Source organism: Pristiophorus japonicus, chromosome 3, assembly GCF_044704955.1.
Source record: "Pristiophorus japonicus isolate sPriJap1 chromosome 3, sPriJap1.hap1, whole genome shotgun sequence".
Lineage (NCBI taxonomy): Eukaryota > Metazoa > Chordata > Chondrichthyes > Pristiophoridae > Pristiophorus > Pristiophorus japonicus.
In genome coordinates, this window is record NC_091979.1 from 94,778,039 (window position 1) to 94,793,687 (window position 15,649).

The window sequence follows — 15,649 nt, forward strand, 5'->3', positions numbered from 1 at the left end:
CAAAACAATTTCTTATCTGACCCACCTGTCAGTGAAAAGTTTCTTATTTACTCATCAAATTTTGAGTACCTCTATTGAATCTCTTCAGAACCTTTTCTGTTCCAAGAAAAAAAAATCCCAGCTTCTCTATTCTCTACATAACTGAAGTTCCTCATCCCTGGCATCATTCTGGTGAATCTCCTTGGCACCCAGTTTAAGGCCTTGACATCATTCCTAAAGTGTAGTGTACTTTTTGGTTAAATGTGCATACAAACAATAAAGCCTTCTCACTTGCTCATGGTGCTGGGCTCTGCCATGGTTGAATATGGTCTGTTCAAGGAGCCTCCTCCTCCTGTTAGTTGTTGGTTGTGGAACTCTGCTTTTGGTGTACAGCATGCAACCCTGTGCTGTACCTTCACTAGGTTGATCCCTCAGTCTAAATTCTGCCTAATGCTGTTCCTAGTATGACCTTCTATAGTCTCCATTGAATCAAGGTTGATCTCCTGGCTTGACTGAGAGTGGGGATGTGCCAGGTAAAAAGCTTGCAGATGGTGGTGCATCAGCTGATAGTCCCTCTTGGATATCCAGTTTTTGCTTGCAAGATCTGCCTTTTTAATTTGTCTCTCTTGCTCAACACTATACTGAGGGATCCTCACTGTGCAAACCTGCTTTTGTCTTCACAAAGTGCGGTGAGTTCTCATTCCAGTGCGATTGTTCATGGACTTGCCTCATCGGTAAGTTGGTGAAGATGAAGTCGAGTAGATTATTTCCTTGTTGATCAGACCAGCTTAAATACAGATTTTCCCTAACAGAATAATACATTGTGCATTACATAGTGCATCTTTTAATGTCAGAGTATTACTATGGGAGATCATTGTACATGTCTGTATTTTATATATTAACCATGTCTAGCAGATATCTTTTTTTAATCTTGTGTTTAGCATATGTTGTCACATGAAAGAAACAAGAGTGTTCAAGGAAGAAAACGAGTCTTCGACCTGGAGGCTGAAATTTGCAACTACCCTCTAACTGGCAGTTTAAAAGTAGCTGGATTTACTTATTTAGAACAGTGGCCTCGAAGATGCTGAACAGATTTGTTGCAAACATGATCATGTTACAGATCTGAAACTACCTTTGAATTGTGTCAAATATCTGAAATGCTAAAATTTTGGCTGATCTAAAAAGATAATGTGTGTTTTGTGTTTGTGTACACAAATTTGTTTTGTATTCAATGTTTTTAAATCTTCCTGCTCTGAAGATGTATTAGTGCTATCTTTTTAAGCATGAGGTAAAGTGTGATGTGAAGCTGTTCCACAACTTCAATTTCAGCAGATTTTACTTTATATTCCTTCCCCTCATTCCTCCCCTTTTGCCGACTCTTCCCATTTATTGCCTTACAAAGGCTATTATTTTCTTGCAGGGATCTTTATTGCGCCATAATTCCCAGAGAGACTTTCCTATTTCGGAACCAGAACACAGCGAACATTTGTTGAAACTATCGACTGCTGCTTCAGCTCGCAGCTCACTAGGATGTGAAAGGCCGTGGTCCATGGGTTTTCCAGGAAACAGAAGTAGAATGGTAATCTCAGTTTCAGAAATTAAGTTTCATTGTTCAATGCTTAGCTGCTTAAAGATACATGGGCATTAATTTTCTAGAAGCATTGATGTGTTTAATTTTTTTTACAGTTCTCCACATCTGAAGCTTGCCATTTAGCTGCACCCTTGCAGTCTACATTATATAATGAAACAGAGAGACTTCCAGGAGCTTCTGCAAGATTTTTAACCCAGTCTCAGAACAGTGATTCCAAGAGGCCTAAACTAGCATCAACGTGTTCTTCTAGTACTAGTACCAATTGCTTGAGCAACAATTCAGGTATTTTTCTTCTCTCCTTTCCACCCACCTGAACTTCATTTGCAATTATCTTTTTTCTATCTCTCATCTCCCTAAGATTTTATAGCTGAGGGTTAGGTGGGTGATCTCCGCACTGCTCGGAGACATCTACTCTTATGGGATTCGAGTGGCCAAGGATACCTTTTTTGGTTCTGTTGTGCTTCCCGACTAATGGAACAGGTTCCAACGTGCATTGCACTGACCTGACACTCTGAATTGTATTGTCACACTGACCATAAGTTTATACTAATAATTTGCAATAGGATCTACTAGGTGTTCTCAACTGACCAGCTTCATTATGAATTTGGTGATCTTGCCAATGGATATGTATGATATGGCAACAGATATGATAGCAGCTATAGCACACAGTACCAGAAATTGGGTGGAACCAGAAGATGGTGACTTGGCACAAGTATTTGTACGAGTTGTGCTTGCATACAATATAGTGGTGAGATATCAAAGTTTGTGGTGAATTTTGTTTGGAATGCCAGTAACTACCTTAAGCTTTTATCAGCTGGGTGCCTTCACATGCCATAAGAACATCATAAATGGGAGAATAGCATGTTTAGTGAGATGGTCTTACTGCAGGTAAAGGGTACACAGCCAGATAGGGAATGGGTGACCAACAGGAAGAGCAGTGCATAACCCTGCAAAACGGGGGGGGGGGGGGGAAGGAAGAGAGAAAATCAGGGGAGGGCAGCAGCAGCCAAGTTCATGCCACATTGGGTGGCTCTGCTGCACAGGAGGGCAGGAAAGAGTGGGGAGAGCTATAGTGATAGGGGATTCAATTGTAAGGGGAATAGATAAGACGTTTCTGAGGCTGCAACTGACTCCAGGATTATATGTTGCCTCCCTGGTGCAAGGATATCTCGGAGCGGATGCAGGGCATTCTGAAAAGGGAGGGTGAACAGCCAGTTGTTGTGGTGCATATAGGTACAAACAATATAGGTTTTTAAAAAAACTGGATGAGGTCCTACGAGATGAATTTAGGGAGCTAGGAGCTAAGTTTAAAAAGTAAGACCTCAAAAGTAGTAATCTCAGGATTGATACCAGTGCCACATGCTAGTCAGAGTAGGAATTGCAGGATAGCTCAGATGAATATGTGGCTTGAGGAGTGGTGCAGAAGGGAGGGATTCAAATTCCTGGGACATTGGAACCAGTTCTGGGGAGGTGGGACCAGTACAGACCAGATGGTTTGCACCTGGGCAGGACTGGAACTAATATCCTAGGGGGTGTTTGCTAGTGGTAGGGAGGAGTTAAACGAATGGCAGGGGGATGGGAACCTATGCAGGGAGACAGAGGGAAGTAGAATGGGGGCAGAAGCAAAAGATAGAAAGAAGAAAAGTAAAAGTGGAAGGCAGAGAAACCTAAAGCAAAAAGGGCCACATTACAGCAAAATTCTAAAGGGGCAAAGTGTATTAGAAAGATCAGCCTGGAGGCTCTGCCTCAATGTGAGGAGTATTCGGAATAAGGTGGACAAATTAACTGTGCAGATAGCAGTTAATGGGTATGATGTAATTGGCCTGAGAGAGGGCTCCAGGCTGACCAAGGCTGGGAACTCAACATTTAGGAAGGATAGACAAAGGAAAAGGAGGTGGGGTGGCATTGCTTGTTAAACAAACAGGAAATTAATGCAATACTAAGGAAGGACATTAGCTTGGATGATGTGGCATTGGTATGGGTGGAGCTATGGAATACCAAGGGGCAGAAAACACAAGTGGGAGTTGTGTACAGACCACCAAACAATAGTGAGGTTGGGGGACAGCATCAAACAAGAAATAAGGGATGTGTACAATAAAGGTACAGCAGTTATCATGGGTGACTTTAATCTACATATTGATTGGGCTAACCAAACTGGTAGCAATGCAGTGGAGGAGGATTTCCTGGAGTGTAATTGGGATGGTTTTCTAGACCAATATGTCGAGGAACCAACTAGAGAGCTGGCCACCCTAGACTGGGTGATGTGTAATGAGAAAGCACTAATTAGCAATCTTGTGCAAGGCCCCTTGGGGAAGAGTGACCATAACATGGTAGAATTCTTTAGATGAAGAGTGACAGTTAATTCAGAAACTAGGGTCCTGAACTTAAGGAAAGGTAACTTCGATGGTTTGAGGTGTGAATTGGCTAGAATAGACTGGCAAGTGATACTTAAAGGGTTGATGGTGGATAGGCAATGGCAAACATTTAAAGATCACATGGATGAACTTCAGCAATTGTACATCCCTGTCTGGAGTAAAAATAAAACGGGGAAGGTGGCTCAACCGTGGCTAACAAGGGAAATTAAGGACAGTGTTAAATCTGAGGAAGAGGCATATAAATTGGCCAGAAAAAACAGCAAACCTGAAGACTGGGAGAAATTTAGAATTCAGCAGAAGAGGACAAAGGGTTTAATTAGGAGGGGAAAAGAGAGTATGAGAAGAAGCTTGCCGGGAACATTAAAAACTGACTGCAAAAGCTTCTATAGCTATGTGAAGAGAAAAAGATTAGTGAAGACAAATGTAGATCCCTTGCAGTCGGATTCAGGTGAATTTATAATGGGGAACAAAGAAATGGCAGCCCAATTGAACACATACTTTGGTTCTGTCTTCACAAAGGAAGACACAAATAACTTTCCGGAAGTACTAGGGGACTGAGGATCTAGTGAGAAGGAGGAACTGAAGGATATCCTTTATTAGGCAGGAAATTGTTGGGATTGAAGGCCGATAAATCCCTGGGGCCTGATGGTCTGCATCCCAGAGTACTTGAGGTGGCCCTAGAAATAGTGAATGCATTGATGATTTTCCAACAGTCTATCGACTCTGGATCAGTTCCTATGGACTGGAGGGTAGCTAATGTAACACCACTTTTTAAAAAGGGAGGGAGAGAGAAAGTGGGTAATTATAGACCGGTTAGCCTGACCTCAGTAGTGGGGAAAATGTTGGAACCAGTTATTGAGGATGAAATAGCAGTGCATTTGGAAAGCAGTGACCGGATCGGTCTAAGTCGGCATGGATTTATGCAAGGGAAATCATGCTTGACAAATCTTCTGGAATTTATTGAGCATGTAACTAGTAAAGTGGACAAGGGAGAACTAGTGGATGTGGTGTATTTGGACTTTCAAAAGGCTTTTGACAAGGTCCCACACGAGATTGGTGTGCAAAATCAAAGCACATGATGATGGGGGTAATATACTGACGTGGCTAGAGAACTGGTTGGCAGACAGGAAGCAGTGAGTTGGGATAAACTGGTCCTTTTCAGAATGGCAGGCAGTGACTAGTGGAGTGCCGCAGGACTCAGTGCTGGGACCCCAGCTCTTTACAATATACATCAATGATAGAGATATTACACTCAATTCCTTCATCTAAAAGTTTGCAGATGACACTAAACTGGGTGGCGGTGTGAGCTGTGAGGAGGACGCTAAGAGGCTGCAGGGTGACTTGGACAAGTTGGACGAGTGGGCAGATGCAGTATAATGTGGATAAATGTGAGGTTATCCACTTTGGGGGCAAAAACACGAAGACAGAAAATAATCTGAATGGCGGCAGATTAGGAAAAGGGGAGGTGCAACAAGACTTGGGTGTCATGGTTCATCAGTCATTGAAAGTTGCCATACAAGTACAGCAGGTGGTGAAGGTAAATGGTATGTTGGTCTTCATAGCTGGGGTATTTGAGTATAGGAGCAGGGAGGTCTTACTGCAGTTGTACAGGGTCTTGGTGAGGCCTCACCTGTTTTGGTCTCTTAATCTGAGGAAGGATGTTCTTGCTATTGAGGGAGTGCAGCGAAGGTTCACCAGACTGATTCCTGGGATGGCAGGACTGACCTGAGGAGAGACTGGATCAACTGGGCCTTTATACATTGGAGTTTAGAAGGATGAGAGGGGATCTCATAGAAACATAAGATTCTGACGGGATGGGACAGGTTAGATGTGGGTAGAATGTTCCTGATGTTTGGAAAGTCCAGAACCAGGGGACACAGTCTTAGGATAAGGGGTTGGCCATTTAGGACTGAGATAAGGAGAAACTTCAGAGTTCTTAACCTGTGGAATTCCCTGCCGCAGAGAGTTGTTGATGCCAGCTTATTGGATATATTCAAGGAGTTAGATATGGCCCTTATTGCTAAGGGGACCAAGGGTATGGAGAGAAAGCAGGAACGGGGTACTGAGGGAATGATCAGCCATGATCTTATTGAATGGTGGGTCCTGCACCTATTTTCTATTATGTTTTGAAGGACAGTCAGCCCCTTGATCCTGCTCCATGATTCAATAAGATCGTGGCTGATCTCCCTTTCCTGCATTATCCCCATATCCCTTGATTTCCTTTAATATCCAAAAATCTATCAATCTCTATCTTGAATATACTCAATGACTGAGCCTCCACAGCCTTTTGGGGTAGACCATTCCAAAGATTCACCACCCTCAATGAAGAAATTTTTCCTCATCTCAGTCCTAAATGGCTGATGCCTGGTTCTAGACTCCCCAGCCAGGAAAAACATCCTGTTGAGCCCTGTAAAGCTTTTGTATGTTTCAATGAGATCACCACTCATATATTTATCTAAATTCCAGACAATATAGGCCTAGTCTACTCAATCTATCCTCCTAGGACAATCCTCGCTCTCGTTTTCCCCCCCCCCCCCTCCCAAATCCCAGGAATCTGTCTGGTGAACCTTTGTTGCAATCGCTCTGTCAAGTATATCTGTCTTTGGGTAAGGAGACCAAAAATGTACACAATTCTCCAGATGTGGTCTCACCAGGGCCCAATATAATTGCAGTAAGGCATCTTTATTACAAGAGGATTTGAGTACAAGAATAAAGTCCAACATACCATTTTGCTTTCTTAATTGCTTGCTTTACCTGCATGTTAACTTTGTGATTTGTGTACAAGGACACCCAGGTCCCTCTGAACGCCAACACTTCCCAATCTGTGTTTTTTAAAAAGTGGATAACTTCACATTTCTGTTATATTCCATTTGGCATGTTCTTGCCCACTTGCTTAATCTGCCTATATCCCCTTGAATTATATTTGCATCCTCCTCACAATTTGCATTCCCATCTAGCTTTGTATCATCAGCAAACTAGGATATATTACATTTGGTCCCCTCATCCAAATCATTGATCTAGATTGTGAATAGCTGAGGCCCAAGCACTGATCCTTGCAGTACCTGACTAGTTACAATCTGCCAACCTGAAAATGACCTGTTTATTCCCCCACTCCGTTCTGTCTGTTAACCAATCCTCAATCCATGCAAATGTCTTGCCCCCAATCTCATGAGCCCTAATTTTGTTTAATATCTTGTGTGGCATCTTATCGAGTGCATTCTGACAATCCAATTAATGTTAATTACCACCTCAAAAACTAAATGATTTGTCAAACGTGATTTCCCTTTCACAAATCCATGTTGACTGCCCAATCGTATTATCTTCCAAGTTGCCACATCCTTAATAGATTCTAGCATTTTCCCTACTACTGATGTCAGGCTAATTGGCCTGTAATTCCCTATTTTCTCTGTCCCTCCTTTAAATAGCGGGGGTTACATTTGCTACCTTACAATCCGCAGGATCCGTTCTCGAATCTGTGGAATTTTGGAAGATGACTACCAGTGCATCCACTATCTGTTAAGGCGCCTCTTTTTTTTTTTTAAAACCCTAGGATGTAGGCCATCAGGTCCAGGGAATTTATCGGCATTCAGTCTGATTTTAATTTCTCTTTTTTTTTTTTTACTACAGCTGTAATAATTTCTCAGTTCCTTATTCTCGCTGGACTCTTGATTTTTCACTATTTCCAGGAAGTTTTTTTGCACCACCTTTCATGAAGACAGACACATTATTTAATTTCTCTGCTGTTTCCTGAATCCCCCATTATTTCTCCCATCTCAGCCTGTCAGGGACCCACATTTAGTTTCACTAATCTTTTCCTTTTTACATGCCACCATCCTCTATTCCGAGGGACTGCTAATGATGATGAAGACTTGATTCCACTCCTGAAGTAAGTTCTTTGGCTGAACAGTCCAATAAGAGAGCCAAAGACTTTGTCACGGGTGGGTGGGATTAGTTTGGCACACGCTCTTTCCACTGCCTGCGCTTGATTTCTGCATGCTCTCGGCGTTGAGACTCTAGGTGCTCAGCGCCCTCCCGGATGCACTTTCTCCACTTAGGGCAGTCTTTGGCCAGGGACTCCCAGGTGTCAGTGGGGATGTCACACTTTATCAGGGAGGCTTTGAGGGTGTCCTTGTAACATTTCCTTTGCCCATCTTTGGCTCGTTTGCCGTGAAGGAGCTCCATGTAGAGCACTAGCTTTGGGAGTCGTGTCTGGATGCGAACTGTGTGGCTTGCCCAGCGGAGCTGATCGAGTGTGGTCAGTGCTTCAATGCTGGGGATGTTAGCCTGGACGAGGACGCTGATGTTGGTGCGCCTGTCCTCCCAGGGAATTTGTAGGATCTTGCGGAGACATTGTTATTTCTCCAGCGACTTGAAGTGTCTACTGTACATGGTCCATACTGGAGGGCGGGTATTACTACAGCTTTGTAGACCATGAGCTTGGTGGCAGTTTTGAGGGCTGATGGAAGCTATACCTATTAGAAGCTTTTACAGTCTGTTTTTACGTCTCGCTAGTTTACTCATTCTATTTTCCCTATCAATTTCTTGGTCCTTTTTTGCTGAGTTCTTAAATCCTCCCAATCCTCAAACTTAGTGCTCTGAAATTACACTATGCCTCTTCCTTTGATCTAATACTATCTAACTTTAGCCAAGGTTAGACCTCTAACTGTGGGTTTTTTGTGCCTTAAAGGAATGTATTGTAAATTATGAATTCTTTAAATATTAGCCATTGCTTGTCTACCATCATATCTTTTTAATGTGGATTCCCAATCTACCTTTGCCAATTTGCGCCTCATATCAATGTAGTTTGCTTTGTTTAGATTTAAGACCCTAGTTTCGGATTTAACTAAATCACTTTCAGACTAAAAATATATAATTATGGCTACTCTTCCCTAAGGGCCCCCTTTTTTTTTTAATATATGGTTATTAATTAACCCTATCTCATAACCCTTTCCCATGCACAATATTAGTTGGTTCCTCCACATACTGGCCCTAAGTTTCCACATGATTTGCTCCTGATTTTTAAGAGCAACTGGTGGAGAATGGAGTATCTTCGAAATCGCAATTCTCCACATTTAAGTTTTCTGCAGTTCTAGTCAGGTAGAACAGTTTCACTTTGGATCAGAATTTTTTTTTCAAAAGGGGGCGTGTCCGTTCACTGACACCTGATTTGAAAGTTTCCACAGTGAAAACGTACTCCAAACTAACTAACTTAGAATGGAGCAAGTGAAGATTTTTGTAGGCTTGAAAAAACCTTGTCTACACATTAAAAAATAAGGCGCAGGTTACAAATTAGGCGTCGGGAGCGAGGTGGGGGGGGAAAGGGAAGGGAAGTCATTACATTCTACAATAAATCTTGTTATACTTATACAAATATTATACAAATAAATCCAACCTGAATAAAAATGTATAAGCAAAGATTAAATAAACCATGTTCCTACCTGTCTGAAAGTGTTTCAGGCAGCGGTTTCCTGACGGCAGGGGGGGGAGAGACAGTGAGAAGGCTGCAGGAAGCCTCAGAAGTTGAGGCAGCTGTTCGCGACGGGCCTGACCCATGGCAGGGGGAGAAAGCTGCAAGAAGCCTCAGTGCTGATCATGGAAGGGCAATGTGGTTTTATTAAAAAATGTTAAAAATTGAACAGCTACAAAGAATTTGAATAGTCTCAAACAAGTGTATGTGTCCTGTTTATCACAGTCTATCTTTAATTACAGAATGTACTCCCTCACCCTCACACAGAAATATCAAGAAAATTAAAATACAAGCCTTTGCAAGGGTTCAATAAACAAATTTTCACTTTTTTTCTGCAGCACTTTTTAAAATGGCCGAATGCCAATGTTTCCTTCACACTGCGCGTGCGTGCATGCGCAGGGTTGCCGGCACAAAAAAACCTCATTTAAATAGTACCCGCCCCCTCCTACTTACAAACTTGGTGCGAGTGGTAGGCTCTGCCCCCTGGGCACCGCGCCAAGCAGACATCGAGCTGCAAAACGCTCGAATAGCGTGTTTTTTTTTTTCAGGTGCAGTTTTCGGCGCGAAAAACAGGCGCCCAGCTCGGAGGGGCACCTGTTTTGCCGCGTGTAGAAACTTGGGGCCATAGATCTAGAAAACCATCTTATATACATTCCATGAACTCGTCCTCCACATTATTACTGCACATTTGGTTTGCCCAGTCTTTGGGGTCAAGTTTTGGCCTGAGTTGCTCCAATTTTTTTGGAGCAACTGTTTAGAATGGAGTATCTTAGAAATTGCAATTCTTGGCATTTAGTTTGCTCCAGTTCTAGCCAGTTAGAACAGTTTCATTTTGGAACAAATTTTTTTTTTCAAAAGGGGGCATGTCCTGCCACTTACGCCTGTTTTGAAAGTTAGACAGCAAAAACTTACTCCAAACTAACTTAGAATGGAGTAAGTCTAGATTTTTATACGATCAGAAAAACCTTGCCTACACGTTACAAATTGGGCATAAGGAACGAGGAGGGTGGGGGAAGGGAAGTAATTACATTTTACAAGCATTCAACAGTCTTACTTATACAAATAAAGAGCCATCCTGAATAAAAAAAAAAAATTATAAACATATTGAATATTTCTAACTGTGAAGTAGCAGCAGCCTTCGAGCTGCGGTGTTTCATGCAGGCCTTCCTTCCACGTAGGGGACAGGGGCAGTGCCAGTTACTCGACGGCAGCCGAAGACAGCAAGCAGCCTTCGAGCTGCGAGGGTAACTGAGGCCATTTGGCCAGGGACAGGCAGCCAGATAGCCAGTTTGAAACTTAAATTTGTAATTGCAGAATGGGTGCTGGATTTTCCACGCCACGGATTATGCAATGGTTCGCTAGCAATTCACTGCATAGGAGAGAATTGATTAGAGCTCACCGCACCAGGAATGTCATAGTTCGTAGGCTGATGGGCAGGAGACCTTACTCACGTCGGCAATATCGAGCCAGGCGCTTGTACCTGGACATGAGCGAGGCTGATTGTGTCAAAAGGCTGCGTTTCCGCAGAGAAGTTGTCACTGAGATCTGTAATGTGCTGAGAGCAGATTTGCAGCCCAGAAGCAGAATGCCAACTGCCTTGTCTGTTGAAGTGAAGGTAATAGCTGCACTTGCCTTCTATGCCTTGGGATTGTTTCAGGCTACAACTGGATGTGTGCGCCATCTCTCAACGTGCAATACATACCTGTGTTTACCAGGTCACTGCTGCACTGTATGCACAGAGGAATGACTTCATCCATTTCCTAATGACTACACAAGCGATCCATGAGTGCTGTGGGCTTCAGGATTGCCGGCTTCCCAAAGGTACAGGGTAGCATTGATTGTACCCACATCGCCTGCGAGCACCTGTGGAGGATTCTGAGCAGTACAGGAATAGAAAAGGTTTCCACTCCAATGTGCAGCTCGTGTGTGACGGCAAGCAGTGCATCATGTCAGTCGATGCGAGATACCCTGGCAGCACCCATGATGCATTCATCCTACACGACAGCGTTCTATCTGACATGTTTGAGCAGTAGCCAGAAGGGCAGAGCTGACTACTGGGAGACAAAGGGTGTGGCCTGTTCACCTGGCTCATGACGCCCCTACATGTGACAGACAGAAGCTTACTGTCAATACAACATGGTGCACATTGCGACGCGCAGCATCATTGAGAGGACCATTGGCATATTAAAAGTGTTTCCGATGCCAGGACCATTCCGGAGGCCACTTGCAATACTCTGCTCAGATTGTCGGTCACTTCACTGTTGTGCTGCATGCTGCATAACTTAGCCATCATGAGGCAGCAGGAGCTGGTAGTGGAACCAGAAGACCCACGCGAGGATCCAGTGCCTGATGATATTTTGGAAGAGCAGGATGAGGATGATGACTATCAGGAAAGCATGCAAGTGCCTGATGCCGGAGCACAAGATCAGAGGAGGGCCATCCATCGTGCTCCTTTAATGATTGCGCTAGCCCTGCGCCAGCAGCTTATCCATGAACGCTTCAATTACTGATGCCTGAGGGCTCTGACCACTGTTGCGCATGGACATGTTTATTTTATGGAGTTGTTCCTACGTTGTGTTGTGTTAATGGAAGATGATTCAGTTTTAATGAAAACATTTTTATTGAAAAGTTAGTCACTAATAAAATATTTGTTGTATCAAACTTTACTTTTTAATATGACTCTTGAAGATCACTCACTTAAGTTGTAAAGTTACAAAATGTACAAAACAATTTCAATGTGAAAAACACTACTACAGCTACATGAAGAACAAGAACAAAAGCAGCAAAGAAAGGCTGCAACCATCTCATCCACATCTCCAGTGAATGTTCACTTCTTCATGGGGGTGTCATTTGATTGGCGGGGCTGTGTGCCCTTATTGCAGCAGCTACCTCCATGACAGCCTGTGCTGTCGGACATTCCCTCCCTAAGTTCCCGTGTCATTACTGCTATTTCTCCTGTCAGTACCGTTACCTCTTCACCCACTGCACTGATGCTGCCGATGAGTGATCGGGTAAGCTCATTGGTCTCCATACCCAATGCCACAACCTGAGCCGCATCTGTTGCACGCTGCATCTCAGGAGTGCATGTCTCCAATCTCCTTCTCCTCTGCCTGGGTCTGCCTCGTGGCACCACTACACAAGGAGGCGCGGGCTGGGACGGTGGGGCGCTCGGTGTTGCAGACGGCAGTACTCGAGTGCGAGCCGTGGGCTGAGATGGTGGGTGAATGGGTTTAAACTGCTCCATTATATCACCAGCACCACTGGGACCCTCAACGTTGGAATCAAAACCATGGAAGGTGGAACCAGAAACTATGCAAGAAGTTGAAACTCTGATGCCCTTTAATGGGGGCTCATAAACACTAATTTGGAAGCTCTCCCCTGTAGACCTTTCAGTCATCGCCGCCATCATCCAGTCTGGATCGTCTGCATTTGGTTGTACTGGTTCTTCTTCTGTATCTTCAGGGTCCTCTGGGTTGGCGGCGGCGGCAGCAGCAACATCATGTTCTGCAAAATACATCAGAACAGTCAAATGTTTAACAGCAAGGGAGGGGGCAGGATGGGTGGCATGAGTACACTCTCTCATAGCCGGCCAGGCAGCAGGTTGATTTGAAGGGCCACGATGCATTTTCAGGACTTGCCCTCTTCCTCGTGCGGGCCCAGCTTGTGCTGTACTGATTGCTTTTCTCCAGGTACGATTCAGCATAACAGCTACCCTCTGTTCCAAGGGTGTCAGTGGATGCAGATTGGGCGTGCCTCCTCCTGTTCGAGTTGTTTCCCTTTTGTTGTGGGCCAATTTCTTCTGCAAAGAGTAAAAATATAACTTTTTACAGAGCGCGTCTTTCTGCAGGGTGGGACATAGATAGTCACGTTACAATTACGATGACATTAAAAAATGAAAATATTACTTGCAATAACTACTTAACTAAGGTGCCATTTCTTTTCACACTGGCTTCCAGATCTCATGGTATGCACCACTGCGCAGTAATCTTCTGCAATTTGGTTCCAATGTTTCTTTAGGTGGCACTCTTATGTGACCTCTGTTGCTGGTATCTAGCTCCTGCCATCTCTGCTCAATGACATTGACTAATATCTCCACTTCCTCATGCAAGAAATGTTGTTCTTGGTGGACGTTGTTCCATTGCTGTATTGAATTGACACTCTTATTTTTCAAAACACAGTCCTTAATTTGCATGCACCTATGCAGCACCTGTTCTGCAAGTTTAGTAGTGAAAAGCAACACTTTTATTCAACAGTGCTGCTAAAAGCACTCCTTCAGACACCAAAAAATCACCAATTCAATCCCAAGCCTTTGCAGAGGTCCACGAGACCAATCAGCACTTTTCTTTAAGTTCCTTTTAAAAATGGCCAAGTGCCAATGTTTCTAGGCTACTGCACGCACGCTCCAACACGCGCGTGCAAGGCTGCCGACATGATGATCCCTCATTTGACTTAGCCCTGCCCCCCCTCCACTTGCAGAATCGGCATGCCTCTGTGGCTCCGCCCGCCCCCCCCCCGCTGCTGTCTGCGCGCCACGCCGAGCTCCCAGGGACCAGCAAGGAGCCCGAGAATTACAAGGTAGATTTTTGTCACACTTTTAGGCGCGAAAAACGGGCATCCATGTCGGGGCTGCGCTATTCTAGGCACGGCCCGAAACTTGACCCCTATAAATGTAGATTAAAGTCCCCCATGATTTCTGTATTACCCTTGTTACATATGCCTCTAATTTCCTGATTTTTGCTCTGCCCTACATAATAACTAATCTTTTGGGGGGGCCTATAAACAACTCCCACCAATGTATTTTACCCCTTGCCGTTTTAGTTCCACCCAAACTGATTCTACTTATTGATTTTCGGAGCTAAGATTCATTCTCTTCTGTCTTTATCCCATCTTTTATTATCAGGGCTATCCCTCCTCCTTTTCCAATTTGTCTCTTCTAAAAGTTAAGTATCCTGGAATATTTAGTACCCAAAGTTGGTCACTTTGCATCCATGTCTCCGTAATACTATTAAATCAAACTTAATAATTTCTATCTGCTATTAATTCACCTATTTTGTTGCTCAGATAGTGCCTTTTAGCTTTGACTTTTTTCTCTTTTTCTGTGATGTCACTTTAGTCAGTAATGCCCTATTACCTTTGTTACACTCTCCATCTCTCTCTGACCCACTCTGCTTATTTTTACCCCAAACTCTGCTCTGCTCTGCTCTAGAGCCTCGACATTTTTCTTGCTGGCTTTAAATTTACTCTATCCTGAACCCCCCTCTTAGTTTAAAGCCCTGTCTACTGCCCTAATTATTTGATTTGCCAGGAAACTGGTTCCAGCCCATTTTAAGTGGAGCCTGTCCCAACGGAACAGCTTCCTCTTCCCTAGTACTGGTGCCAGTGCCCCATGAAGCAAAACCCCTGCCTCCCACACCACTCTTTGAGCCATGCATTTAACCTTCTAATCTGCTTATCCCTGGCGTGTGGCTCAGGTAACCATGCAGAGAATTATCACCTTTGAGGTTTTGCTTTTTAATTTTGACCCCACTCCTCAAACACTCAGCAGAACCTCACTTAGTTCCACCAATGTTGTTGGTTCCTACATGGATCACGACAACTGTATCCTCTCCTTCCCACACTCAATTCTTCTCCAGCCGCGAAGAGATTTCTTTAACCCTGGCACTGGACAGGCAACACACCCCTCAGCAATCCCGGTCATAGCAACAGAGAACAGTATCTATCCCCCTGACTTATACGGTCCTGTACCACAACTACATTCCCTTTCAATTCCCCCCTACCCCCCACTTGAAGGGCCTCCTGTGCCATGGTAGCCTGCTCATCCATCCTGCAGGCTTTGCCCTCATTCACACGGGCAGCAAGAACCTTTTTTATAGAAAATAGGTGCAGGAGTAGGCCATTCGAGCCTGCACCACCATTCAATATGATCATGGCTGATCATGCAACTTTAGTACCCCATTACTGCTTTCTCTCCGTAACCCTGGATCCCTTTAGCTGTAAGGGCCACATCTGACTCCCTTTTAAATATATCTAACAAACTGGCCTCAACAACTTTCTGTGGTAGAGAATTCCACAGGTTCACAATTCTGAGTGAAGAAGTTTCTCCCATCTCTGCCCTAAATGGCTTACCCCTTATCCTTCGATCTGTGACCCCTGGTTCTGGATTTCCCTCCCCCCCCTGCCCCCCCCCCCAACTTTGGGAACATTCTTCCTGCATCTAATTTGTTCAATCCCGTCAGA

General features: G+C 44.1%; 1 protein-coding gene across 7 annotated transcripts in view; it reads left to right on the top strand.

Annotated features, from left to right (window-relative positions):
* The window catches only part of marchf7 (membrane-associated ring finger (C3HC4) 7), a 116,227-nt gene that overhangs the window by 30,308 nt on the left and 70,270 nt on the right, over positions 1 to 15,649 (top strand). For all 7 annotated transcript variants that reach the window (XM_070875571.1, XM_070875567.1, XM_070875564.1 and 4 more), the window contains 2 exons: positions 1,400 to 1,558; positions 1,666 to 1,852. In XM_070875571.1, coding sequence (XP_070731672.1) covers positions 1,400 to 1,558; positions 1,666 to 1,852 — 346 coding nt within the window. The remainder of the gene's footprint in view (positions 1 to 1,399; positions 1,559 to 1,665; positions 1,853 to 15,649) is intronic.